The following is a 25,659-nucleotide window of genomic DNA, read 5'->3' as shown; positions in this document are numbered from 1 at the left end:
TTATTGTAGAGAAAGAACATGAGTGGGAGGGCAGAGAGAGAGGGAGAAGCAGGCTCCCTACTAAGCAGGGAACCCAACCCTGGGGGCTCGTTCAGTAGGGGGGTCCCCCTCTATCCCTGGACCCTGATCATGATCTGAGCCTAAGGCAGACACTCAACAGACTGAGCTACCCAGGTGCCCCAAAATTTTAAAAATTTTTAAGTTTCATGTAACTATAAAACTTTTTTTTTAAAAGATTGTATTTGTTTATTTGACAGAGAGAGACAGTAAGAGAGGGAACACAGCAGGGGGAGTGGGAGAGGGAGGAGCAGGCTTCCCGCTGAGCAGAGAGCCTGATGTGGGATTCGATCCCAGGACCCGGAGATCATGACCTGAGCTGAAGGCAGATGCTTAACCGACTGAGCCACCCAGGGGCCCCAGTAACTATAAAACTCTAAATGAGAAATTTTTTTCTGGTTTGAGTGACCATTACAAAATTAGTAACATACAATTGATCAAAACAACATAAATGCTCTGATTTTTATAAATATTATGCATAAACACAAATGATACATTGGAAATGTATTTTTTAAGGATTTATTTATTTTGAGAGAGAGAGAGAGCATGAGCAGGGGGTCCAAGGGAGAGAGAATCCCAAGCAGACTCCACCAACTGTGCCACACAGGTGCCCCAGAAATGTATTCCTTTTCTTTTCTTTTTTTTTACATTAAAAAAAAATTTTTTTAAATTTTAATGTATTTTTTTCTTTTATTAACATATAATGTATTTGTTTATGGTATAGGTCTGTGAATCATCAGTCTTACACAATTAAGTCTTACACAATTTTATTTATTTATTTGATAGAGAGAGCATGAGAGCACAAGCGGCAGGAGCAGCAGAGGGAAGAGAAGCAGGCTCTCCACTGAGCAGGGAGCCCAGTATGGGGCTTCATCCCAGGACCCTGAGATCATGACTTGAGCCAAAGGCAGACACTTAACAGACTGAGCCACCCAGGCACCCTCAGAAATGTATTTCTTAATGAAAGGATGGGCTGCTTTTTTCCCCAGGTAGTTCCTATGTTCATAGTTGAATATAAGTTATTGCTGGAATAAGATGACATTCGGCATGAATTCCAGCCCCGTGTTTTCATTTATGCTTCATTTTCATTTCATATCAATAAGTAGATGGGAATTGAGAATTCTGATACAGCAGTGGCATCTAAATCCCAGTTGTTTACAAAAAAAAAAAAAAACAAACACCAAATCACAAAGATCTATTATGAAAAGATATTGTTAATGATTTTTCAGCTGACAGTGCAATTAAGTCCTTTTAGGTTTTGAAGCAAAGATTTAGAAACCTCCTGACTTGAAAACAAAAAGAATTTCTTGTCCAGCTTTTAAGCCATTCATTTTCTCAGCACCCACAGCCAGCACCAGCATTGCAAATTGCTGCTTTGTTTAGTGTTCCAGGGCATCCCCCCACCCCGCCACAGTCCACCATTGAAAGATAGTGGGTGAAGGAGTGGTGAACCTTGTTACAGAAAGTAGGGAAGGCGACAGTGTGAAAGAGGACAGCAGTTTTGGGTGCCTCAGTGATGCATTCACTTAAGCGTCCAACTCTTGGTTTCAGCTCAGGTCATGATCTCAGGATCATGGGATTGAGCCCGCCCCCCCCCATGTCGGGCACCTGGCTCAGTGCAGAGTCGGCTTGAGATTCTCTCTGTCGGTCTCTCTCTCAAATAAATAAAAAAAAAAAAAGACAGCAGTTTTGGTAAAGAGCACATTTGGAAGTTGAGGATCTACAAATTGATTTTCTGAAAACTCTTGGTACCCTAGAGATACCCCACTTCCAATTAGAGGACCACGACCTTCCCACCAGAGGAGGGATTCCCATCCAGAATCCACATTTCTTGTGCTCATAGATCTATTATGCTTCTTTCTACTTATTGTCGTTTCCATGTTCTCCAACCCTTCTTTCTTACAAAAATTTTAAGGGCCACTGTGAATCCCAGCTCCTACCAAATGCTTCCTTCCCTTTCTTCTGAATTCCTACCGCGCTTAGAGTTTGAACCTCACTTCCCATCCCACAATACGCACTGTGTTATCCTGGTAATTTTGTTTCATGACAGTTTAAATACATTGGAATGAAGTTCCTCGCAATAGATCTTGGTGTCCTTGCAAGAGAAATGAACTTCGGTTTTTGTTTTTGGGGTTTTTGGTTGTTGTTGTTTTTAAGATTTTACTTATTTATTTGAGAGAGAGAGAGAGCATGAATGAGAGAGAGAGAGAGCGTGAGAGGAGGAAGAGTCAGAGGGAGAAAGCAGATTCCCTGCTGAGCAGGGAGCCTGATGTGGGAATCAGTCCTGGCAATCCAGGATCATGACCTGAGCCAAAGGCAGTCACTCAACCAACTGAGACACCCAGGCACCACTGAGAAATGAACTTTGATATCAGCTACCACATAAGCTCCAGGAGGGCAAGGACTCCTTCTGTTTTGTTCTGTCCCATGTAGCCAGCACCCAGCCCAACACCTGGCATATAAGTGCTTAATAAATAATTCACTGAGTAAATGAACGGACTTGAGTTTGAATCTTAGCTCCTTCATCACTTTTAAGCTGCGTGACACCCACTCATTCTTTTTAGAATGGAATCATTCAACAAACACCTGTTGCATGCCTGCTAAGAGCCAAGTGTTGTGCTAGGCACTGGGGATGTAAGTTGGAACACATGTCCATGCCCTCAAGGAACTCATGTGTCTAGTTATGGAGGCTGTTACCTGAAGTAAGGTGGGAAGGACAGCCAGTGTTCCAGCCCAGAGGAAGGAGAAGGAGGGGAGCCATTAGCAAATCTATAAAGCAGAGGCATAGGAGGCTCTCCTGGGCTAGAGCATCACAAACCTCCTGTGCCACGTGTGGGAACGTGAACTTGACCTGACTGATTACATATGGGGCAAGATGGAGAAGGAATCGAAGGTGAGGATGCAGGAGGAGGCTATGAAGGCCTTAGCTGCAGCAGTGGCCATGGCCATGGCCATAGAGAGGGAGGGATAGCTATGAGAGAGTGAAGGAGGGTCTACCGGATTTCATGATGGGCTGTGTACCACAAGGGAGGGGTGGGGGGAAGGAGCACCCTACATTTCAGATCTCTGTCTTAGGTGACAAAGCCAGTGAGTCAAATAATATGGGAAAAGAAGCAAGTTTGGAAGGCTTTGGGCACGTTACCTCACCTCGCTGGGCCTCAGTTTCTCCACATGGAACATGAGAATGATAATACCTCTCAGGATTGCCAGGAGAATGAAATAGCCAGGGGAAGTGCAGGGCATATAGACCAGATGCTCAGTAACCACACCTAGGTGCTACTAATAATAGCGCTTGCTCGTGGGCCAAGCACTTAATCCGCACAACAACCCTATCAGGCAGGTACCGTTAGCATCCGTATTTTACCACCATGGGAACTGAAGCGCAATCAGGTGAGCAGACTTGACCAAAGTCACCCAGGTAGTAAGCGGCAGCATGTACTTGCCTCGCCCCACCCTCCACTTTATTCTCGGGGACCTACAACTAGACTTGAGGCTGAAAGAGCGGACATGGCGGGAGAGAGGGACGGCAGACCCGATCGAGGGTTCATTCCAAGAACAGTTTTTATTTGGAAATGCACCTCCACAACCTGGTGGCAGTCTGAGGGCACATGCCGTTGGCTTGCTGGTTTGCTCTCTTTTCCAGCCCAGGGCACGGGGTCCTTGGGGTTAAGGCACAAGGTCAAGTTCTCAAGGATCAACATCCCAGACAGCCTAAGCGGTCAGGGGCTTGGGGCTGGTGCCAAAAATGAACTAGGCTCCATTCTGGACTGTGTCATGGTTGGAGGGCCAGAGCTCCTGGCACCGGGACCTTAGCTCCCTCTTCTGCGGGGGCTAGCATCACCCACAGGCCAGCTGTGGCCAGGTTCTGGTGGGTATGAGTTTGGGGGAAGAGGGGATAGCAGAGGCTAATTTTCTAGTGCTGGGTCCATTTTATCTTCCTGAGGGGTGGAAGCTGAGACGGGCGCCTCGTCCCCACCGTTGAGGGACTTCTGCTGTTCACCACTGCTGGGCGAGGGGGTCCGGGTGCCCTGGGATCCCCAGCGGGTCAGGCGCTTTAGGGAGGAGTCACGGCGGGCAAGTAGATGTGGCTGGAAGCCTGTGAAGGAGCTACTGGTGGTGGGACGCTTATCTGGCAAAGAAAAGGCAACCGTGAGTAAGGAGAAAGGCAACCTAAAGAGAGAGGTTGAGAGGCCTTGTCTCAGCCCTTGGGGGAGAGGAGAACCTGAACTTCAATCCCATGCAGCCTCTCTAGATCTGGAGGTATCCCTTTCTCCCTCCCTTCCCCCGCTCCACTCCAGAGAAAGTTCCAGGCTTTCCTCCTTCTCACCTCCAGGCTCAATTGGATGCATGAGCCGGTTCATCTGAACATTCCAGTGTTTCACGTTGGTGCTGGCCTGCCGCAACTTCCGCTGGGCAGCCTGTGGGGTCAGGGCCAGCGGACAGCGTGTCAGAGACACCATCCTCCACGGGGTGTCTTGACCTTTTCAGGTCTGCAGGCCCCTTAGAATCTGATGAAGGCTATTGATCATCTCCCCAGAAAAACTCACATATTTCATAAAGAGTTATATAGATGAACTTCCAATTTCAGGGGTCTCATGGACTCCCGAAAGGGTCAAAAATGGTCATCATTATAGTTCCATTCATTAAGCAGCTAAGAGGTGCTAAGTATATTTATCATTTTAGTTTATCTCCAGAGCAGATGCTAACAACAAACCAGTGCAAAAGAAGTTAAATGATGGGGTGCCTGGGTGGCTCAGTCAGTTAGGCATCTGCCTTCGGCTTGGACCATGATCCCAGGGTCCTGGGATGGAGCCCCACATTGGGCTCTCTGCTCAGTGGGGAGTCTGCTTCTCCCTCTCCCTCTGCTCCTCCCCCTGCTTGTGCTCTCTCTCCCCCTCTCTCTCTGTTGAATGAATGAATGAGTAAATAACTAGAATTTTTTTTTTTTTAAAGAATTTAAGTGACTTGCCCGGTGACCCATGTTGAACTGTAAACCACCACACCACACCACCTCTCCAGGACCAAAAGTAAAACCTCTTCTCCACGGGTCCCCTAGCCCTTAGCAGTGGTTGTCAGGTGAGGGAATCACGGAGGAACTTCCCCTTTCTATGTTATGTGTTTCTGTGTCAGGATTTTTTACAATGACCAAGTCAAAATAAAATTATATTAATAGAACATAAAACATTAGGGGTGCCTGAGTGGCTCAGTTGGTTAAGCGCCTGCCTTCAGCACAGGTCATGATCCCAGGGTCCTGGATGGAGCCTGCATCCGGTTCCCTGGTCATGGGGATTATGTTTCATTCTCTCCCTCTACCCCTGCCCCCAGCTTGTACCCTCTTTCTCAAATAAATAAAATCTTTAAAAAATAAAGATAAAAAAATAATAAAAACAACAACAACCAAAGAACCCCTCTTCTGTGGAGATGAGAGCCAAAGTACAGGGATAGCAAGGTAGGAGCTTGGAAGAGGATGAGGAAATCTTGCCCAGATTGATAATAATGATAAAAATAGCAGCTAATGTTTCTTCCACACTTGCTGCATACTAAATATCACACCCACCAGCTCCTTTAGTCTTCAGGCCATGCTTATTACCGGCCAGATGAGGGACTCGAATCTCAGAGAGGTTAGGCAATCTGCCTGAGGTCACACAGTGGGGAGACGGTCGAGTCGGGGTTTGAGGGAAGGCTCCAGTTCCTCTGCGTGAGGGGCTCACCCCGTTGCCCACCCCCACCCCAGGCCTCACCTCCACGTCCTCGTCTGCCCTCTGCCGGTTCTGCCGCACCTCCTCCAGCTGCTGCTGGGCTTGCTGCAGGGAACGGCTCTGCAGCGCCATCTCCTGCTGCAGCTCTTGCTTCTCCTGCTGTGCCCGCTCGATGTAGCGCTCCTGCTCCTCCTTCAGCTGCAGCAGCTGCTTCAGTTTCTCCTCCTCCTCCTCTAGCAGTCTGCCAAGGGGGGTGCGCACTGGGTCGTCTCCAGAGCCAAGGCACCTCGCAGGTGCTCAGCAAGGAGGACGCCGGGGAAGCAGGGGAGGGGAACGAGAAGGGGCCCCTCAGTCCTACCTGGTCTGGGCGAGGCGCACGGCCTCCTCGTCCCGCCGAGCTTTCACCTCCAGGTGCAAGGCCTCCTCGAGCCTCTGCTGCATCTCCTCCAGCTCCTGGATCCGCTGCCGCTGCCGGGCAGCCTCCTCCTTCTTCAGTTCCATTTCAGCCTGCATGGAAGCCCGGGCCTGTGCCGGGGCGCGGAGCCACGTCACCGGGTGCACCGCGTGGGGTAGAGGAGCCTGCTGGTGCACTGCCCTTTCCCCAGGACTCCTCTAGGCTGGTCCACATAGCTCTCTGTCCCATTGAGGGTCTGGGGAGTTTCTTCATGTCGGGATTCCTTCCTGATCTGATCTCTTTCTGAGAGCCTTATGAGGTCAGATAATGGTCAGTGAACAGATGCTACGGGGGGGGGGGGGGGTAAAGTCACCCCCTGCCTAGCACCAGCCTTAATTATTATTATGTGTTATAATATTAGGTATTATGACTATAATTAGGGCTAGTGCCAGGCAGGGCGAGACTATAATTATAATAATTGTTGTAACAACTAAAGGTGTTTCCTAATTTGATCCTCATCATACCTCTAGGAGCATAGTTAGCATCAACAGGTCACTGATAAGTAATTGAGCCACAGAGAGGCTAAGTAACTTGCCTGAGATCACAAGGCTCCTAAGTAGGCAGAGTGGCGATCGGATGGATCCAGGTGTCTCTAACTCCAGCTCTAGATCTCTTAAATCCTATATCTGATTGCCTCTACATGTCTAGTCCGCCTCCACATTTGTCTCTCCTTCCTCCCATCCTGCATTCCCCAAACTGGTTTCACTGTACACTTAGATCAAGTCTAGTCCGATCTAGTCTAGCGTTGTTCCAAACTCATTCCAGACTATGGGGGTCTTTAGCAGCGTCTCTGTCCAAGCCCCGCCCCCAGCCCAGGTCTCCTCTACCACCTATAGCACTTAGCTTCGGCCCCGCCCCATCTTTCATCTCAAGCCATCCCACGGCCAGGTTCCTGTACCCCCATCCCCTCCTCACGCCGCCCCTGGCACAGGGCCCGTCCCAGATCCAGGCTTCAAGTGCCGGGCTCTGTCCCAAGTCCCTCATTCCAACCCGCCTCCATGCCACTCCTTACCAGGACCGCGGGCTCCGCCCCCGACCACGCCCCCAGCCCTCGGCTTTGGGCCGGGTCTCTCCCCATCCCCACCTCCCCGCCCCCGCCGGGAGCCGGCCCCACCTGCTCCGCCTCGCGCAGTTGGCCCTCCAGCGCCTGCTGCAGCTCCCGGTGCTGGCTGCGGCGTCGCTCCTCCTCCTCCTGCAGCAGGCGCTCCGCCTGCCTCTGCGCCTCCTGTAGCAGCTCCAGCTCCTGCAGCTTCCGCTCCTTCTCCTCCTGCAGCTGCTGCAGGCGCAGCAGCTCCTCCTCCTTGGCTGCTCGGCGTCGCTCCCGCTGCTCCCGCTGCTCGCGCCTCTTCTGCTTCAGGTCCTTGTGCAACGACGTCTTCCCCTCGGCCTGCAGCCGGATCGCGGTCTGGATGGCTGCGGAGGGACAGAGAGGGGGTCAGCAGGGCGCCAGCCGGGAGCAGCGGGGTCCTCGAGGTGGCCCACCTCCAGAAAGGGGCCTTCGAGGCGGCTCGAGGCAGTCTCCAGCCTCCCGCTGGGCAGTGTCATCACCCCCCTTTACACAGAGGAGGCGACTGAGTCCAGCCAGACCCAGGCCACCCAGCGAGCGCTCACCAGCTGTCCATTCCTGGCGCTGGCGCGTGTCTGAGGCGCTCATCTCGTACGTGCGGGTGGCTGTCTTCACACAGAACATGCAGCGCTTCCCCTCTCGGTCTGGCAGCACCTGGAAGAGGGCAGGTGGTCCGAGACAGGCTGGCTTCACTGGGGTCAGGGTGCCGCAGGGGTGCTCCAGCTCCATCCCCTACCCCTTCTTGCTGACCTCCTTCCCAGGGCACTGCTCCCAGTCTGCCGGGAGCCTGTTTGGCCTGGCAAAGAGGTTAGTTCTGGGTGCGCTCGTGTCCCCGCAAGTCTTGTAGCCTCTGCTCTTTGTAGGTAGGGTGGGGAAGTTTTTGTCTTGGTGTCTCTCCATGGGGCCTGGCACCTAGTCCATTACCGAGTGTGGGCACAGATCATTCTTGAACACCTTCCATGACAGGGTCCTCACTACCCAAATCATTCATTTTCACATAGCCCTGCCTGTTGGGTAAGTTCTCCATTCATTCATTCCACAGATATCTTGGAGTGTCTCCTGAGTGCGGCTCATTGTTCTAGGCAGTTAGGATACTGAGGTGGGACTAACAGACCAAATCCCCGCCTTCCCTAAGCTTATATTTTACTGGAAAATACAGCTACCACTTTTTGAGATTCTTCTCCTTCTTTTTTATTTTTTTAAGATTTTATTTTTAAGCAGTCTCTACACCCAACATGGGACTTGAAAACTCAGCCTCGAGATCAAGAGACACACTCCATTGACTAAGCCAGCTGGGTGTCCCACGTATTGAGCTTCTTGTGCTCTCGAGGCTGAACTAGTGTTTAGATGCATCATTTTATTCACAATGCCAAGACAACCTTGCCAAGCAGGCATTATTAGTTCCACTTTACAGAAAAAGAAACTGAGGCTTTACTAGGTCCAGGAACATGCCCAGTTCACACTGCCTGTTGGTGGTGGAGGTGGGCTTTCTGCCCAAGATCTATGCTCTGTCCTCAGTGACACCTGTTTCTTTATGTGGCAAAAATGGAGAGAACCTAGGATGGCTTCAATAATTTTTTTAAAGATTTTATTTATTTATTTGAGAGAGAGAGAGAGAGAACAAGTGGGGTGAGGGACAGAGGGAGAAGCAGACCGCCCCATGAGCAAGGAGCCTGACGCAGAACTCGATCCCAGGCCCCTGGGATCATGACCTAAGCCAAAGGTAGATGCTTCACTGACTGAGGCACCCAGGTGCCCTATAAGAATAATTTTTTTAAAATGTAAAATAACACATGTTGACAAGGATATGGACAAAGTGGAACTCTCATACACTGCTGGTGAAAATGTGAGATGGTACAGATGGTTTGGAAAACAATTTGGCTATTCCTTAAAAGTTAAACATAGCATTACCATATGATCTAGCAATTCTACTCAGTATATACCCAGAGACATGAAAACATATGCTTACCCAGAAACTTCTGTATGGATGGCCAAACCAGCATTATTCGCAATGGCCAAAGTCATTGTCCATCAGTCATTGTCCATCAGTCCATGAGTGGATAAACAAAATGTGGTCTATCTATGTGATGGGATATTATTCAGTCATAAAAAGGACTGAAGTCCTGACCTGTGCCACAACATGGATGGACTTTGGAACTTTACGCTGAAGAAAAGCCAGTCACAGAGGGACAAAATATTAGGTGATTCCATTCCATTCTAGGTACCCAAAATAGGCAAATTCGTGGAGACAGAAAGTAGAATAGAGGATACCAGGGACTGGGGAGAAAGAGAAAGAAGGGATGAGTTATTTCTTAATAGGTAGAGAATTTCTCTTTGTGATGATGAAAAAGTTTTAGAAATAGATAGTGGTGAGGGTTACACAACATTGTGAATGTACTTAATGCTAAGAATTGTACACTTAAAATGGTTAAAATGGCAAATTTCATGTTAGGGGTGTGTGTGTGTGTGTGTGTGTGTGTGTAGGTGTATATATACATTTTTTTAAAAACTACAATTTAAAATAATTGTTTTAGGTCTCCTAAAATAATAACAGACAGAGCCAAGGGGGGAAAAGGGAGGGGAAGCACTGGAGGAGAGGGCTGTGGAGAAAGACTAGGGATGAATAAAATTGCCAAAGTGAATGGAATTTGGGTGAAGGAGAAAAACTTTTTAAGGGGATTTTTGGAAAGTTTTGCTGTGGGGGTACCAAGTTGGCTCAGTCAGTTAAGTCTCCGACTCTTGATTTTGATTCAGGTCGTGATGTCAGAGTCACAAGATGAAGCCCTGCAGTGGGCTCCTTGCTGAGCCTGGAGGCTGCTTAAGATTCTCTTTCAGGGCACGTGGGTGGCTCAGGTCATGATCTCGGGGTCCTGGGATTCTCCTTCTCCCTCTGGCCCCCCCTACCCCATGCCCGCCCCTCTCTCTCTCAATAAGTAAATAAATCTTTTTTTTAAAAAAGGATTCTCTTGGTGCACCTGGGTGGCTCAGTGGGTTAAGCCTCTGCCTTAGGCTCAGGTCATGATCTCAGGATCCTGGGATCGAGCCCCGCATCGGGCTCTCTGCTCAGTGGGAAGTCGGTTTCCCCCTCTCTCTCTGCCTGCCTTTCTGCCTACTTGTGATCTCTCCTTCTATCAAATAGATAAATAACCTATTAAAAAAAAAAAAGGAGTCTCTCTCCCCCACCCTCTGCCCCTTCTCCACACCCCTCTGCCACCCACTCTCTTTCTCCCTAAAAAAAAAAAAAAAAAAAGTTTGCTCTGTAGCATGAGACATAAGCCATCTCCTCTAAAATCCTTAGCAAAATCCACATTACTCACCAGTGGCTTTAGTATTAGATTTGTTGCAGTTTGGGTTTTTTTTTTTTTTTTTTTTTTTAACGCGCTGGCATGCATGAGAATGGCCTTGTGGCACCCAGGTATATTTGGGTTACGGTCATCTAAGCAGACGTGGCTTATCTCCATCCACTCTCCTCCCGAGCCTCTTGCTTTTATACCACACTGGAGAGCCTCTGGGCCCTGAATTGCACTCCACCCCCTTCGCTGGTCCCCCTCACCTCCACGCAGCATTGTGCATCCAGTGGGATGGTACCCCTCTTCTCCTTGCACTCTTCACTCCCGAAATAGCAGAGGGAGCTGGGCTGCAGCTGGAACCAGCGTTCTGCCCAGTTCCTCCGCAGGTGCCCTCGCTTCCACAGGTAGCCCTGTCATAGCCAGAGCCAAGTCAGAGGCGTCACTGCGCACCCCCCACCATCCCCTCTTCACCCTGTCTTGGGTCCTCCCTGAGTTCCCAGCTTGGCCTGACCTGCTTCAGGACATCTTGGATGAGCTCCTGGTAGACTTCGTGGATGGCCATGCTGAGGGTGTCCCGCCCCACACCTCGAAGACAGCGCCCCGAGTTGAAGAGCTCTAGGAACTGCCAGACGCTGAGCCCTCCGGTGGTCTGGGCGGCCTGGGCTTCCTGGGCCAGCAGCTCCTCCAGCTCACCCAAGCCCACCTCCAAGCTCATGCTGCTGAGCACCTTCTTCAGCAAATATTCCACCTGGAGGAGGCGGGGAGCCTGGTGACTATAGCAGACAGTGTTGCCTATGACAATATCGGGATGGGGGGGCGCCCTCTCTGGCTCCCAGAGCCTGGGCAGAGGTGACCAGGGACAGGGGGTAGGGAAGCCAGATGACTAAATGTTGGTAGAAACCAGGGTGGAGTGGTGCTCAGGTGGCTCAGTCGTTAAGCATCCGCCTTCGGCTCAGGTCATGATCCCCGGGGTCCCAGGATTGAGCCCTGCATCAGGCTCCCTGCTCAGTGGAAATCCTGCTTCTCCCTCTCCCATTCCCCTGCTTATGTTCCCTCTCTCGCTGTCTCTCTGTCTGTCAAATAAATAAATGAAATCTTAAAAAAAAAAAAAAAGAAATTGGGGTAGATTGGAGGAGGAATCCTGGAGCCCCAACCCCAATTTGGGCATTCCCTTCCCCTCCCCAATTACCAGTCCCACGTCCCATTCCTTCATGCTTTAAATCAAGGGCAGGGTGAAGGCTGAGGGCTGGGGGCCAGGCAGAGGCAGCAAGTCATATAACACGTCAGAGGGGCACAAAGGCCCTCTCGTCCAATACCCTTACTTGGCCAACGACCAAACTGAGGCCCAGAGGGGGAAGTGACTCGTTCTAAATCATACAGCAAGTTGGTGGCAGCTAGAACTCGAGTTGTATCCCATCTGAGTCCTTATTCCAAACCCAAGCCCCAACCCCGAGGATCCTTCCCTTCTGGGAGGGCAAGGGGATTGGGGGTGGGTGTAAGCAGGGCAGGGACAGGAAACCTGCTACAGAGGAACAGGAAGTGGCGGTTGGGGTTCATCCTGCTGCAGTTTGTACATAGAATGTGTTGATCACAGCAGTGAGCAGCCTTCTGGCCTATGAGGGGCCCCCTTCCCCTGGTAGGCGGGGGTCTGACAAGGGTATCTAGCCGTGTGCCTGTGCAGATGGACACGTGTCCCCTACCTGCCCCAGCAGCTGCTTGGGACACTCTCTGTAGGACTTTCCCTCTGGAGGTTACTGGTCCAGCTGGGAGTGGGGTGGGTGTACCAGTTCAGTGATTAGACATCTCCCCTCGCCCTTCCAGGAGATAAGTCTGAGTGAGGTTAGATACGTTAGGACTTCTTGTGAACACAGAGGACCCCTCCCCACCATACCTAAGACCTAAATTCACCCTGGCATCTTCACAGCCACCAAAAGGGCAAAAATTTCAGGAGAAGGCTAAATGTGTGGGGTAGAGGTGAAGTGGGAAGGGGGGGGCATGTGCCCTGGCTTCGTCCATAAGCTGAGGAGGTAGGGGAACACAATCCAGGCCTTTACCCCCAGATGCCCTCTGGAGCCAGAGCTAGGTGTGCCCCGGCTCTCCTCTATATTACAGAAGACAGGGAGGGAAAAATCTAGAACTGGGGCCAGATTTGGTTGCCCATCCAGCCCTGGAGTAATGGGCCATACATCCCTGGAAATTCTCCCTTCCCCTCATCTAGTAACCTTCTCAGATTGCCACAGTGCCTGGAATCCTGCCATTCAATCTTAAATGTTTTCATTTTTAAATGCCCTGTAAGGTATCAGGCATTTACACTGTCATGTAAATAGAATCTGTGGTCATTTTCTTCCCTTGAGGGCTAAGAGAGCACTGAAGGAAGGGTAGTTTTGGTTTTCCTGGGCACAATGACTCTGATACAGACAATTCTAGGCATCTGGAGACAGCTGGGGGAAGAGAAGCACCAGCATGGAGAGACCAAGAAGAAAGGGGATGTGGGAAAGTTACAGAGGCGATTTGGCCTCCTTCAAGGTTTTGCTGGCCCCAGGGATTCAGTCCCTGGGACTGCCATTGCCATTGCCCTCACCTCATCAGGAACCATGATCAGAGGGTACTTGTCCTCGGACAGGAAGTTGAAGAGGCACCAGAGGCGGAAGGCATCATCATTGGAGAGCATGCTGTTCCCGTTGCTGTCCACCCGGTAGTTCTTCTTGGCCGTCAGGGTCCAGCAGAGCTCATCAAAGTGTTCCTTAACGAAAGCCCCCTCCTCCACCTGCCACCAGGCCAGCAAGTCAGCCAAAACGGCCAGCCCATCCCAGCTCTCCCACCAGACAAGTCTCTAGCTGCTTTTTCTAGACTTGCTTTCCAAGTCTCTTCCCTGCTCCCCACCCTGCCAAGCTGGGGCTCTCTAACTTGAGGAGTCCCTGAGCTGCTTATCAGGTAACTAGCTGATTCCCACCACTCACCCCCTCCACACACACTTGAGTCCCCTGCCGATAGAGAAACCTGTCCCTCAGCCCAGGGGAGAAAGGAGGGGAGGCCAAAGGTGGCGGGATGGACAACTAGGAAGAACCCAAGAAGAGAGGGACGGCTGGGAAGAGCAGGAGGCACAGCCCTGGGGGAAGCCGGAGAGACCTTTGTAAAGGTTATGGCTGGAGACAGCAGGTGAGCTGAGGAGGGGGTGGGGTGGAAGGGTGGAGGCTAGAATAGAGGTGAGGGAGATGGAGGAGGGAGTGAGTGGGGGAAGGGTGGGGGCGAGTGGCTGGAATCTGAAGGATGGAGATGGGAGGGCAGGGATGGACAGTGGGGAGTTTATAGGTGGGAGGAGTAGGGGTTGCAATGTATTGGGGCGCTGCACAGACTGGGAAATGGGGAGAGGCACCCCCTCAAGCGAGGCCCCACCTTGTCCAGGATGTACTTGTTGAGGTAAGGCATGTATCCCTGGCTGGACACGGGGCCGTCGTCATCATCCCGGAAGTGCTCCTCCAGAGCCACGGGGTCGTGGGGGATGTGAAGGACCGTGTACAGGTTGTGGGACAGCACCTGAGATAGAGTGGTGGTTTGCCTTCCTGTGTCCCAGCCGGAACCGGACTAGAGGGGTGCTGCCACCTCCAGGCTTGTCCCCATTCCCATCCCAGCTAAGTCCTCTGCACGCATTATTCAATTCAATCATAACTAAAACATAGGCATCTAAATACGGGGGAATATGATTCAGCCATACAAAAGAAAGACATCTTGCCATTTGTGACAACATGGGTGGAACTTGTGGGCATTACACTAAGTGAAACAAGTCAGAGAAAAATATATACCATATGATCTCACTTCTATGTGGAATCTAAAAAACAAATTAACCTCTCATCCCCCTACTGTAAGCTCAGAGACAGAAAACAGATTGGTGGTTGCCAGGGGTAGGGGATAGGGCAGTGGGTATACTGGGTGAAGGGGGTCAAAAGGTAGAACTTTCAGTTATAAAATAAGTCATGAGGAGGTATCCTACAACGTGGAGACTATAGTCTGGCCTATCTGAAAGTTGCTAAGACTAGATTTTTAAAAATTCTCATCCCAAGAAAAAAGTATTTTTTTTTTAAAGATTTAATTTATTTATTTGACAGAGACAGAGAGATCACAAGTAGGCAGAGCGGCAGGTAGAGAGAAAGGGGGAAGCAGGCTCCCCGCTGAGCAGAGAGCAGATGCAGGCCTCAATCCCAGGACCCCGAGATCATTACCTGAGCTGAAGGCGGAGGTTTTAACCCACTGAGCCATCCAGGTGCCCCCCAAGAGAAAAGTTTTGTAACTATGTATGGTGATAGATGTTAACTGGACATTGCGGTGATCGCTTCACAATATTAATAAATACCTTGTCATTAATTTGTACACCTGAAACTAATATAATGTTATATGACAATTATATCTCAATAAAAACAAAACAAAACAAAACAAAATCCTAAACAATACACACCTTACTATGCACCAAGCCCTGAGCTAAGCACGTTATAATTAATTCACTTAACCCCCAACACCACTGTTAATATCCCCGCTTTACACATGAGGTAAAAGAGCTGGGATTCAAACCCAAGCAGCCATGTTCTCAGCCACTTCATTGGGTAGGGATGTCGTCTTTCTGCAGACAAGGACACTGAGGGTCAAGAGATCCAGGGACTTGCCCAAGGATCCACAGTGAGCAAGAGTCTGGATTCAAACCCAGCTCCGCAGATCCCAAAACTCAGGGGCTTCCTAGGATGCTGGGCTGTCAACAGGGAGGTGGCTGTCGTCCCAGGGCAGGAGCACCGATTTCCTATCATTCCCATCAAAGACTTGGGATTCAGGCTGCAGCGTGTCTGCTCCAGTAAAGGCAAGTGCAGCTCTCCCAGTCACTGTCCTTCAAAGATGGAAGGGAGCTGGGGAGGGCTCAGAGAAGGCTTGTGCAAGATGGTGTGTGACATGTGGAGGAAAAGGCCTGGAAGGGATGGTGGGTGGGATGGCACGGAGGGAAACACGAGTTGGATAACAAACCACGAAAGAGATTGAAGTTTGAACAAGATCAGGAAAAAATAAAATTGCCTTGGGGGTAATTCTGTTGTAGTACGTATCACAGAGGAAATGGTTCAAGTACTCATTACTAGGTCACCTGGGTGGCTCAGTTGGTTGAGTGTCTGCCTCCTGATTTCTGCTCCGGTCCTGATCTTGGGGTCATGAGATCGAGCCCCACATTGGGCTCTGTACCGAGCCAGCAGTCTACTTGGGATTCTCTCTCTCCCTCTTCTTCTGCTCTCTGCCCCCACTTGCACACACACTCTCTCTAAAAAAATAATAAAATAATAAAGTTCAGAGTAAACAGCCGAGCTGAGCTTGAAAGCAGGTGTGCCTGGCTCTGAAGGCTGCCTCACTATTCCAGTGCTGACCCTCAGGCTCTTTCTGCAGGTAGATTGCGACTCTGGAGACAACCTCTCTGTTCCTATGTCCCACGGCCCCTGTGTTCTCTTCTGCACATGAAACACGAGTCAGTGAATGCTGTGCAGAAGGGCTGTTCCCACCAGCAGCAGTTAAGCTTAGAATCAGTTCCTGAGGCAGGAGCTGGTAACATCCCAGAGGTGGGGCTTCTTTATTCTCTGGTGAAAGGTGCGGGGGGCGGGGGGGGGGGATTGGACAGGACTAGACGACACAGGACAAAGAATTGAGAATTTTCCCCAGTATTCCACTGAGCCTCAGGCTCCACTGCAGCAAAGCTGGAAGTTGGAAGGCCCAGCCAGAGGGAGCTTCTCTTTTCCCCTCACTCCCCTCTGGGCAGCCATCCTTGACCCCCACCTCCATCCCTACCCTCGTCCCCACGCTCTTCAGATCATGTCCTGCGCCAGGTTTTTTGTTTGTTGTTATTTATTGGACAGATGGAGATCACAGGTAGGCAGAGAAGCACGCAGAGAGAGAGGAGGAAGCAGGCTCCCAGCTGAGCAGAGAGCCCGAAGCGGGGCTCGATCCCAGGACCCTGAGATCATGACCTGAGCTGAAAGCAGGGGCTTTAACTCACTGAGTCACCCAGGTGCCCCTCCTGCTCCAGGTTTGGTTCTACTTCTCTCATTCTAAATGATAGGCAGTTTCTTTCTGATGAACTCTACCCTTTCCACCCATAGTTGGTAATGGAGCCTTGCTTTTTTTTTGGAGAAGCACCCCTCCCCCATTCACTAATATCTGTGTTATGGACTCTGCACCCCTGGCCCACCGGGCTGTGGGGGTGGGCACATTGAGGTCATGGTGATGGGCTCAAGGAAGGACACATTACCAATCGTGGGCCAATAAGAATCAGCCCTACGACTTTTTTTTTTTTTTTTTTTTTTTTTTTTGCTTCCTCTAGTGGAAAGAGGTATACTCTTCCACAGAATTGTTAAACTGTTGGAAGGGAGATAAACACCTTCACCCTCCACGCCTTGGTTTCATTGTCAGCAAAACAGTGGGATAATACCTGTTCCGTGGACAGGCTGTGAGGATAGAGTGAGAGGACATATGGAGACAGCCAGAGTTAAATCTGCACGGAGCAAATGTTAGATCCCTTCCTGTATAGAAAGTGAGATTTTTTTTTTTAACCTAATGAATTGACATAGATCAGAAGACTGATAACATCAAGTACTGAAGAGGTTGTGGAGAAATAGGGCCATTCTCAAATATCCTACTGTTGAGGTGTGAATTGATAATCTTGCTGGAGGGCAAGAATGTATCAAACTTAAAATTGGGAATGACCCCAGCACTTTTTTTTTCTTTTTAAGATTGATTCATTTCAGAGAGAGAGAGGAGAGTGAGTGTGTGTGTGTAAGCTGGCAGAGGGGCAGAAGGAGAGGGGAAGCAGGCTCCTCGCTGATCTGATGGGGAGGGCTTGATCTCCCAACCCAGAGATCATGACCTGAGCCAAAACAAGAGTTGGTTGCCAAACCGACTGCAACTGCGCCACCCAGACGCCCTGCCCCTCACATTTCTAATCACCTAACCTGGAGATGCTCAAGAGAACAGAGCTACACATACAAGAATCTTCACAGAGGCATTGTTTATAAAACGAGCAATTGGAGACAGCTTGAGGCTCCTTCAGTAGGGACAGGCACATTGCGTCATGGACCTATGTGCGGTTGGAAAGATTTTCCATCTGCCACTTGCAAGCTTATGGGTAAGTGGTTCTCGAAGAACTTGTTGAGAAGATAGAAAGATAGAAAGTTGGCCTACTCCAAAGGGTTTTTTAGAATGAAGAGCTTAGCACAGCACCTGGTGCCTCGCTCATCGTTTAATGAAAGTTGTGTGTTATTTTTATTATGTTTTTTATGAACAGACACGGAAAGATAGGCATACTGTACTGGCTGGTGAAAAAAGCAGCTATAGAATGAAATGTTTGTAAAATAAATGTGTGCAAAGATTAGGTTGAACCATAGCAAATTTTAATAGCTGTTTTAATACGCTGAAACAATAAAATGTCAGCAATTTCATATGGTTCAACTAATCTTTGTACACATGTTTATGTGTATGTAGGAAAAATCTAGAGGATTCAGCAAACTGTTAACAACTCTCACCCCACCATCCTTCCCGAGGGAGGGGAGGAACTTTCATTATCTTTAACATTACATTTGTCTTTGAATTTTAACTACTACCATGTTTTACTTATAGACTAAATTTCATCTTCTTTAAAATTATATTCTTCTGCACTCTGATTTTTTTTTTCAAACAGGAGCACATATTGTTTTTATGACAAAACTTTAAAACTATAGAGATAGAAAGCAAAGAGTACCATTAACCACTGTTATTATTGTACCCTGTTATTAAGTTGCTCTATAATAACATTCCTCTGCTATGCCCTTTTGTGTGAGCATTTCTGGGTGCTCTACATTCCTTGAGGGCAGAAAGGACTCTAAGTTCAGCCTTGATTCCAGAGCTCAGTACCATGTCCCACATATGATAAATGTTTTGACTGACTCCTCAAGTCTAACTTAAATGGTCCAATGGTTTCCTGTTGTTCTCGGAGTAAAATTCCAAGTCCTTCCAGAGGCCTTGGACCCCCTAGAACCTGGCCCGCCACACCTTCTCTGGCTTCATCCCTTTTGCTCCCTTCTCTGCAGCTACTCTGGCCCTCTTGACATTCCTCAGATGGGCCAGCCACACACTTGCCTCAGGGCCTTTGCCCTTGCTATGCCTTCAGCCTGGAACATTCTTCTCCCAGGTCCAGGCATGGCACACACCCTCTTCTCCTTCCTGTCTTTACTTAGATGTCAACCTTCTTAAGGAGGACTTCTCCAGACCACCTTATTTAAATCTATAACCCCATCCCCTCTACCCCCCATCTCTATCCCCGTTTCCGCTTTATTTACTTCCATGTCATGTATCATTTGCAATCACATGATACATTCTTTTTTTTTTTAGATTTTACCCATTTCACAGACAGAAATCACAAGTAGGCAGAGAGGCAGGCATATAGAGAGAGAGAGAGGGAGAAGCAGGCTTCCCGCTGAGCAGAAAGCCCAATGCGGGGCTTGATCCCAGGACTCCGGGATCAGACCTGAGCCGAAGGCAGAGGCTTTAACCCACTGAGCCACCCAGGTGCCCCCACATGATACATTCTTACTTAGTTTGTTTTTCATCTGTATTCTCTGACTAGAATGCCAGCCCCTCAAGGGTGGGGATTTTTGTCCCTTTTATTCACCTCTGCATTCACGGTTATATCACGGGGTCTGGCATATAATGGACATGCAATGACTATCTGTTGAATGAACTGAAATGCATTACAGGAAGAAGTAGGAAAAATACTGGGGCGCCTGGGTGGCTCAGTGGGTTAAGGCCTCTGCCTTCAGTTCAGGTCATGATCCCAGGGTCCTAGGATGGAGCCCTGCATTGGGCTCTCTGCTCGGCAGGGAGCCTGCTTCTCCTCCTCCCCTCTCTCTGCGTGCCTCTCTGCCTACTTGTGATCTCTGTCTGTCGAATAAATAAATACAATCTTTAAAAAAAAAAAAAGTAGGAAAAACACAAAAGTCAGACGGACACAGACTGAATCTCTCTGCGCAAATGAACCTCACTGGGACTCGGTGTTCATAGGTCTAAAAACAGGGTTCAAAGAAATGACCTACAAAATCCCTGCCGCCCTAGGATAGAAGGGCCACACAACCGCAGTTATCTTAGCTGTTGCTTGCCTTGGTTCCCTCATCCACACTGTCCTCTAAGACCTGCCTTCCTCACCTGTACCTTTTGCCAGTGGCATCTGAGGGGTCCAGGACAGAGGCTCCAATCTCTGTGAGCCATCAGGTATCAGGACAAGAAGGAATAAAAGCACCAGACACCGGGGGCTCAGGGCCTCTCCCCAGAGAGCTCGGCAGACCTCAGACTGCCAGGCTTCCTGTGCCTGGGCGCTGGTTGAGTAGGGTTGGGGCTAGAGGTGGGGAGAGGGCGTGACCGGAGGAGGGTCACACTGGAAAGGAAATGGCAGAGGTAGAGGCCAGAATGTGCGGGAGTGCACTGGCTGATTTCAGTCAATCCTCAGCCCTGGAGGCAGGGCCTCTCATTATCCTCCCTTTACTGATCAAGGCACAGAGAGGTAAAGTGTCTTCCTGGATGTCTACCTCTTTAAAGGCCTGCTCTTGATCTCTCCGCCACTGTGAGCTCTGGCTGAGCCTTAAAATCACCTGGGGAGCTGCTGAAACCCACATGCGCTGGGGCCCCGCCCCTCCCAACTGACTCAGAGTTTCCAGGGGTGGGGTCCAGGTGTTTGTAGCTTTCACAAGCTGCCCTTCGGGGGCCCTCAGAGAGGACTCCCACAGTCTCACCACCCAGCCAGACAGCCCCTGACCTCGGAGTTGGCAGCCATTGACCTTTGAGAGGCTTCATTTATGCACTGTTTCCTCTGAAGGCATGTGGGGAAGTGGTTCTCCTGGAGGGGCTTGTGAGTTCCCTAAAAACTCGAGTGTGGGGATGGGGCAGGTGCCATGCCCATGGTCCTGCGGTTTTCCAGCCTTCATTGGCACACATAGGACGGGTTTGGGAACTCACGCACAGCATCGAGTAATGACTACGGAGAGAATGAATGATCTCTCCCTTGCCTAGATGGCCTATAGTTCTTTTTTTTTTTTTAATGCATCTAGGTACCACGTGATTCTTTTATACTATACAGACCCATTTAAGAGTTGCTGAATGTATTTTTCTCAGCCAGCGGGTACTAGAGCATAACTATTATCCCAAGGGAGGAACACCGGGAATTTTAAAAGGTGGGAATCTCTGGATGAGCTGTGTGCCTCCTGACAGCAAGAAAGGGCTAGATGGGGGGTGGGGGAGGGGGGATGCCTGGGTGGCTCAGTCTGTGAAGCATCTGCCTTTGACTCAGGTCATGATCTCTGGGTCCTGGGATCCACCCTGAGTCGGCTCCCTGCTGAGCAGGGAGTCTGCTTCTCTTTTTCTCTCTGTCCACCCCACCCACTGTTCATGTTCTCTTGCTCTCTCTCAAATAAATAAATAAATAAAATCTTTTAAAAAAGTAAAAGAAAAAGAAAGAGCTAGAAGGGGTTGAGGGTAAGTACCAAAGACAAGACAGGCTGGGAAAAGGGAAAGGAGAGGCCGCATCCAGGGTCGATTTAATCTACTTCATGTACTTTGTTAAAATTTCTTTTAGTAGGCTAACTGGTGATCCCCCGTTCAACCCTCTGCCTTTACAGGTGAGAAACTAGCGGTTCAGAGACAGTGCACACTTGCCCAAGGTCATCGAGCTGGGGAGCAGGCCTGTGTGGCTCTGAGTCATGTGCTCTGAACATCACTAAATCATCCCATCACTCCCTGCCATCCCAGCCCGAAACCAGCGGCAGGGAGGGGTCAGAAGAAAGCTGAGGACCTGGCGCCTGGGTGGCTCAGTCGGTTAAGCATCTGCTTTTGGCTCAGGTCATGATCCCAGGGTCCTGGGATCAAGCCCCGCATTAGGCTCCCTGCTCAGGGGGGAGTCTGCTTCTCTCTCTCCCATTCCTTGCCATTCTGCCTACTTGTGTGATCCCTCCCCATCTCTCTATCAAATAAATAAATAAAATCTTAAGAAAAAAATATAGTTAAAAAAATAAAATAAAATAAGTGGTTCAGTGAAGACAGTGTTTAAAAAAAAAAAAAAAAAAAAGGCTGAAGATCCCAGCCAGCAGATTCCTGGACTGGAATTGCCCTTAACTTTCTCGCCACCAAAGTGAGGGTTGTTGTCCCCCTCCAAACACAGAGCCTGAAACTCAGGAGCCTGGAAGACCTGAAAAAGCCAAGTCGGGAAGGCCCCAGTTTACCCTCCCTGACCACCCGGGCTCCTGCCAGTCAAGGGGAAGGGGCAGGCCTGCTTCCTCCTAAGATCTCACTAAGCCAGAGACATACTGCTCCATCCACATCCCTAATTCCAGGGCCCTCACCCCAATTCTCAGCTGATTCCCCTCTAGGCCTAGTACCAAGTCTGCTCCCCAGGGAAGAGAGGAAATCCATCATTGCCAAGGCTTTTCTCCTTGCAGCCATCAGGCAGGACTCTTACTCCCTCCAGAGTTCTTTAGATAAGGAGGTTCTGGGGACCCTGGGAAAACTCAGGCAGTCCTCAACTCCTGGGAAATTTGGTGCTCCACCTAAATCCTTCCTGTGAAGAAGTGTCATGCCTATTGGTCTAATTGTACTTTTCCCAACGCATTTGGACAAAGGCCATTGTATCCACTACAAGAATTCAAACAGAGGAAAACCCATCTGCTCTCTCCCTAAGATTTCCTTCTCCAGAGAGAACAATCCTGACTCCTTGGGCTACTTCTCAGAGGTCTGGCTGCTCTTCCTCCTCCCTCATCATGGCTTTGCCCACGACAGCCAGTGACAGCCCAACACATCAGGGAAGTGGTGACTGTCACAGAAAGACACTGCTTGCTGGGCTGGTGCAAGTCTCCCTGCCTGGTCCCAATCCAGGGCCCTAAGGCCAGGGACAGTGTTAGTGAGGACAGACTAACCCCAAGGTCTTTTTCCTTCTCCCCCAAGTCTTTTCAGGGGTGGGGTTGGTCCCCCCGGTATCTCTGTCATCTGCTTCCTCCTCTGACTTCTGACCACTTCTCTATTGCTCCTTTGTCTTTCCGGCATCCCTGCCCCCAACACTATCACTACTTCCTCCTGTTCCAGTATCTCCCACTATGGTCTCAGGGAAGAGCTGCCTTCCCTATTCTTCTCTTGCATGACATGGGCCCCACTGTGTCTGCCTGACCCACCACCTGGCCCGAGACTCCCACTGCTAGCAGCGATTCCCACTGCTAGCAGTGGACATGTTTTCTGTTGAGTGGGGGAGAAAACTTCCTTTGCTCTTCTGTGACCAAAGGCTGCTGGCGGAGGGCTCAGTGTGAGCAGTGATGTGGTGCAGATGGTGGCCAGTTCAAGTATGTGAGCTCCTAACAGAATCTTCCCTGCAGATACTCAATGTGTGGGGGTGAGGAGTGGGCATCAATCCAGGTGGAGGCCGAGAAAAGAGGGATAAGGCAGAAAGCCTTACTGGCTGAGGTCACGAGGAAAAGGGGTAGCCACTTTCTATGCGAGGGGTAGGTATAGAGAGCCTGGAGTGGATATAGGGGCTACAGGTAGTGGAGACAGAAGACAGTACCTTGGAGACAACAAACTATGGAGGTTGGGACTGTTCCTATCCTGAAGCCCCCACTAGATGACATGAAGTGCAATAAAAGGATTTAAGTAAAATGTAAGGAAGAGCCTGCCTATTGAGGAGTCCTCCTCAAGGATCAAAGGTAGTAGTGGCCTATCTTTCCTGGGGGAGTCAAGAATCGTTTTTTGAATGCTCATAATTCTAGCTAAGGGACAGATTATGGGACAGGACCAGTTTGGAACATCCAAGTTTATTGTGTCCTAGTTCAGCAAAAGAGGGGGTTGGTATGGGGGTGGGGCACAACGCCTACCCTGCCTTTTTCATCTCTCCCAGATTTGCAAGCACCTCCTATCTTGGTCATTAAAAATGGAGGCTTCCTTGAGGCTGCAGGCATCCTTGGGGGTGCTCAGAAGAGACACCAGAAATCTAGGGCCTAGCTTCACGCCAGGCACATAGTCACTTGGTCAACATGTGAACCAAATAAATGATCATCAGTAAGGCAGGTCACTGAGGGCTGAGGCTTACCCTGCTTCTGTCTCCCAGGGTCCCCAGGTTCCAGTGGCCTGGGGCCTTGTTTCTTCCCCACTGACCAGGGTGGAGAAGGCAGCACTAAGCCGGGACTGGAGAATGGAAGGAGAGAAACTTGCTGGTCTTCCAGGCATTGTCCAGGACCGAGCACTGAACTGTAGGGCAATCACCGATGGGGCTCTTCCTGGGCTCAGATTCAACCCCTTCCCTGCCTGAGGTCCCAAGGCCAAAGAGAACAGTTTCCCAACCTGAGAGGAGTGGGCAGCGGGCTGGGCAGCCGCAGAGCAGGGTCTCGGTCCTTGCCCCTTCCCAGCGCTGTTGCATCTGAGAGACACGGCTCAGAGGAGCTGTTCTCTGGCAAAGGCGACCCAGTCAGCCTGATTTGGAATTGGGAGAGGCTCTTTAAGCCTCTCACTCAGCTCCGGGAGGAAGTGACTGACAAGTACTAGCTAACTGTCTCTCTTCTAAGCCAGGAGGAAGCAGCAGGAGGGAGTAGGGTGCGTGCCCTGCTTCACTCTGGGGAGATGTGTGCTCATCACACGGAGTGTAGGATGTAGCCTGGCCCGTTGACCTTCACAACCTTATGATGTCACCTCCACCCTCCAGAGAGTTGGGGGTGGGCAGGTTTCGGGGCAAAGGCTACGCATGTTACCTCCCTGGGGCCCCAGAACGCAGGCAGCAGCATCCACCCGGTGGCGACGTCCCGCATACCCGGTCCCGGCTCCCCTCCCCAGGCCTGGGCCTCTGCATGGCTGAGTTCCATCCGCGCAGCGTCCCCGCCCAGCTCCGGGGCGCCAGGGGCCAAGGCGGCGCTCCCACCAGTCACCCCGGGCCCCGGAGGCTCCTTACCTTGAGCTGGGACTTGGAGACCTTGCCGCTCTTCTCCACGTCCAAAGCGGTGAAGGCGTACCAGATGGACTTGAGCAGCTCCTTGCGCAGGGCCATGGCTGAGGTGCCCGCCCGGCCCGGGGGCGGCTCTGACACCGAGATCCGGTTTCAGGAAATGCGAACGGCTGCGGAGACCGCAGAGGGGCCATGGCGCGGAGCAAGAGCTCCACCTGCCTGCTCGAGCGGGCTCCCCGGGCTGCTGGGGGCTGTCTCTCGCCGAGCTCCAGGCCCACTCTCTGCGCACCGCCTGGGAGCCCAGCCCCGGAAAGCCGGAGGCCTGCTGCTGTCCAGTGTGGCTCCTGGGGCGTGGGGCCCTTTACAAGTCTCCCCAGCCCCAAAAACTTCTGGGGCTTCCTGGGTTCCCAGAGGCAGCTTGCTGAGGGGATGAAGGAAAAACAAAACAAAAAACAAAACAACAAAAAACCACAAAGCCCCCCACCCCCGACTTTGGGAGGGTGGTGGTCGAGGGTGTCCTGCCTCGCTTGCACACTTCCCAGGCAGGAGGCCTTGCTCGAGCTACTAACCTCCTTGAGCAGTTCCCTCAGGGGAGAGCGGGAAGAATACCCACCTCTCCCAGTTGTAACGTCTGGGCATGGGTGTGAAGCAGAGCAGGGATGGGACAAAGCATGCCTTTTAGGGCCGTCTAACATCACTGTGGTGGCAGGGCTCCTCCCAAGCGGAAGAAAACAAAGGCGAGGACACATAGTTGGCAGAGGAACTGGGCCAGGGCACCTCTCCAGATCAGGCGGGCTTGGTCCGTGACTTGTTGCCTCCCCATCTAGAAGGCCTCAGCTCAGAGCACTGCCCACTCTGGGGCCCGTTGGCCCTGAGAATGGGAGCCTGTTTCTGAATCTCAGGGCCGTGGGGTCGGGGGGGGAGGGTGAACCTTGTGCAGGGGGTGGGGGCAGCTCCTGGTGTGCCAACAGGAGGCCTGGCACTCAGGGTCCTCCACGGCTGTGCTTCACTTTCTTCAGATCCACTGTCTGTGAGGGCCGGGATGTGCCTGCCCAGAACAGTGGTCATAGGTGTTGGAAGAAGCCTGCTTAGGTACCTGAGACACCCCTCTTCCTAGGGTCATGTCCCAGGCCTCT

At 50.8% G+C, this 25,659-nt stretch overlaps 1 protein-coding gene across 3 annotated transcripts; it reads right to left on the bottom strand.

The window, feature by feature from the left end:
- Positions 1-3,595: 3,595 nt before the first annotated feature.
- DEF6 (DEF6 guanine nucleotide exchange factor) lies at positions 3,596-24,724 on the bottom strand. 3 transcript variants are annotated; one of them, XM_032864300.1, is made up of 12 exons: positions 24,530-24,601; positions 23,678-23,772; positions 13,963-14,103; positions 13,148-13,333; positions 11,078-11,314; positions 10,830-10,976; positions 7,822-7,930; positions 7,325-7,623; positions 6,115-6,281; positions 5,799-5,997; positions 4,385-4,475; positions 3,596-4,186 (listed from the first exon to the last, which is right to left on the bottom strand). In XM_032864300.1, exons 3-12 carry the CDS (start codon positions 13,993-13,995, stop codon positions 3,963-3,965), a joined length of 1,692 nt encoding a protein of 563 aa, XP_032720191.1. In that variant the 5' UTR covers positions 13,996-14,103; positions 23,678-23,772; positions 24,530-24,601; the 3' UTR covers positions 3,596-3,962. The 3 variants fall into 3 exon arrangements, with proteins under 3 accessions (XP_032720191.1, XP_032720190.1, XP_032720192.1); XM_032864299.1 differs by lacking the exon at positions 23,678-23,772 and having other exon boundaries at positions 24,530-24,722; XM_032864301.1 differs by lacking the exons at positions 10,830-10,976; positions 11,078-11,314; positions 23,678-23,772 and having other exon boundaries at positions 24,530-24,724.
- Positions 24,725-25,659: the final 935 nt, after the last annotated feature.

The sequence above is a fragment of the Lontra canadensis genome, unplaced genomic scaffold, assembly GCF_010015895.1.
Source record: "Lontra canadensis isolate GAN:19392208 unplaced genomic scaffold, GSC_riverotter_1.0 scaffold27, whole genome shotgun sequence".
Taxonomy (NCBI): domain Eukaryota; kingdom Metazoa; phylum Chordata; class Mammalia; order Carnivora; family Mustelidae; genus Lontra; species Lontra canadensis.
The sequence above is the reverse complement of the archived record's forward strand: the minus strand, read 5'-3'. Positions and strand labels throughout refer to the sequence as shown.

Bases quoted from the DNA above. Each gene is read 5' to 3' on its own strand.
- DEF6 (XM_032864299.1), bottom strand. From the start codon at position 24,625: ATGGCCCTGCGCAAGGAGCTGCTCAAGTCCATCTGGTACGCCTTCACC. The intron at 7,931-10,829 runs GTGAGGGGGACC...GCCCTCTTCCAG, and splicing joins ATGCACAATGCTGCGTGGAG to GTGCTGCCAGACCGAGAGGG. The intron at 6,282-7,324 runs GTGGGGCCGGCT...GCCCCGGCACAG, and splicing joins AACTGCGCGAGGCGGAGCAG to GCCCGGGCTTCCATGCAGGC.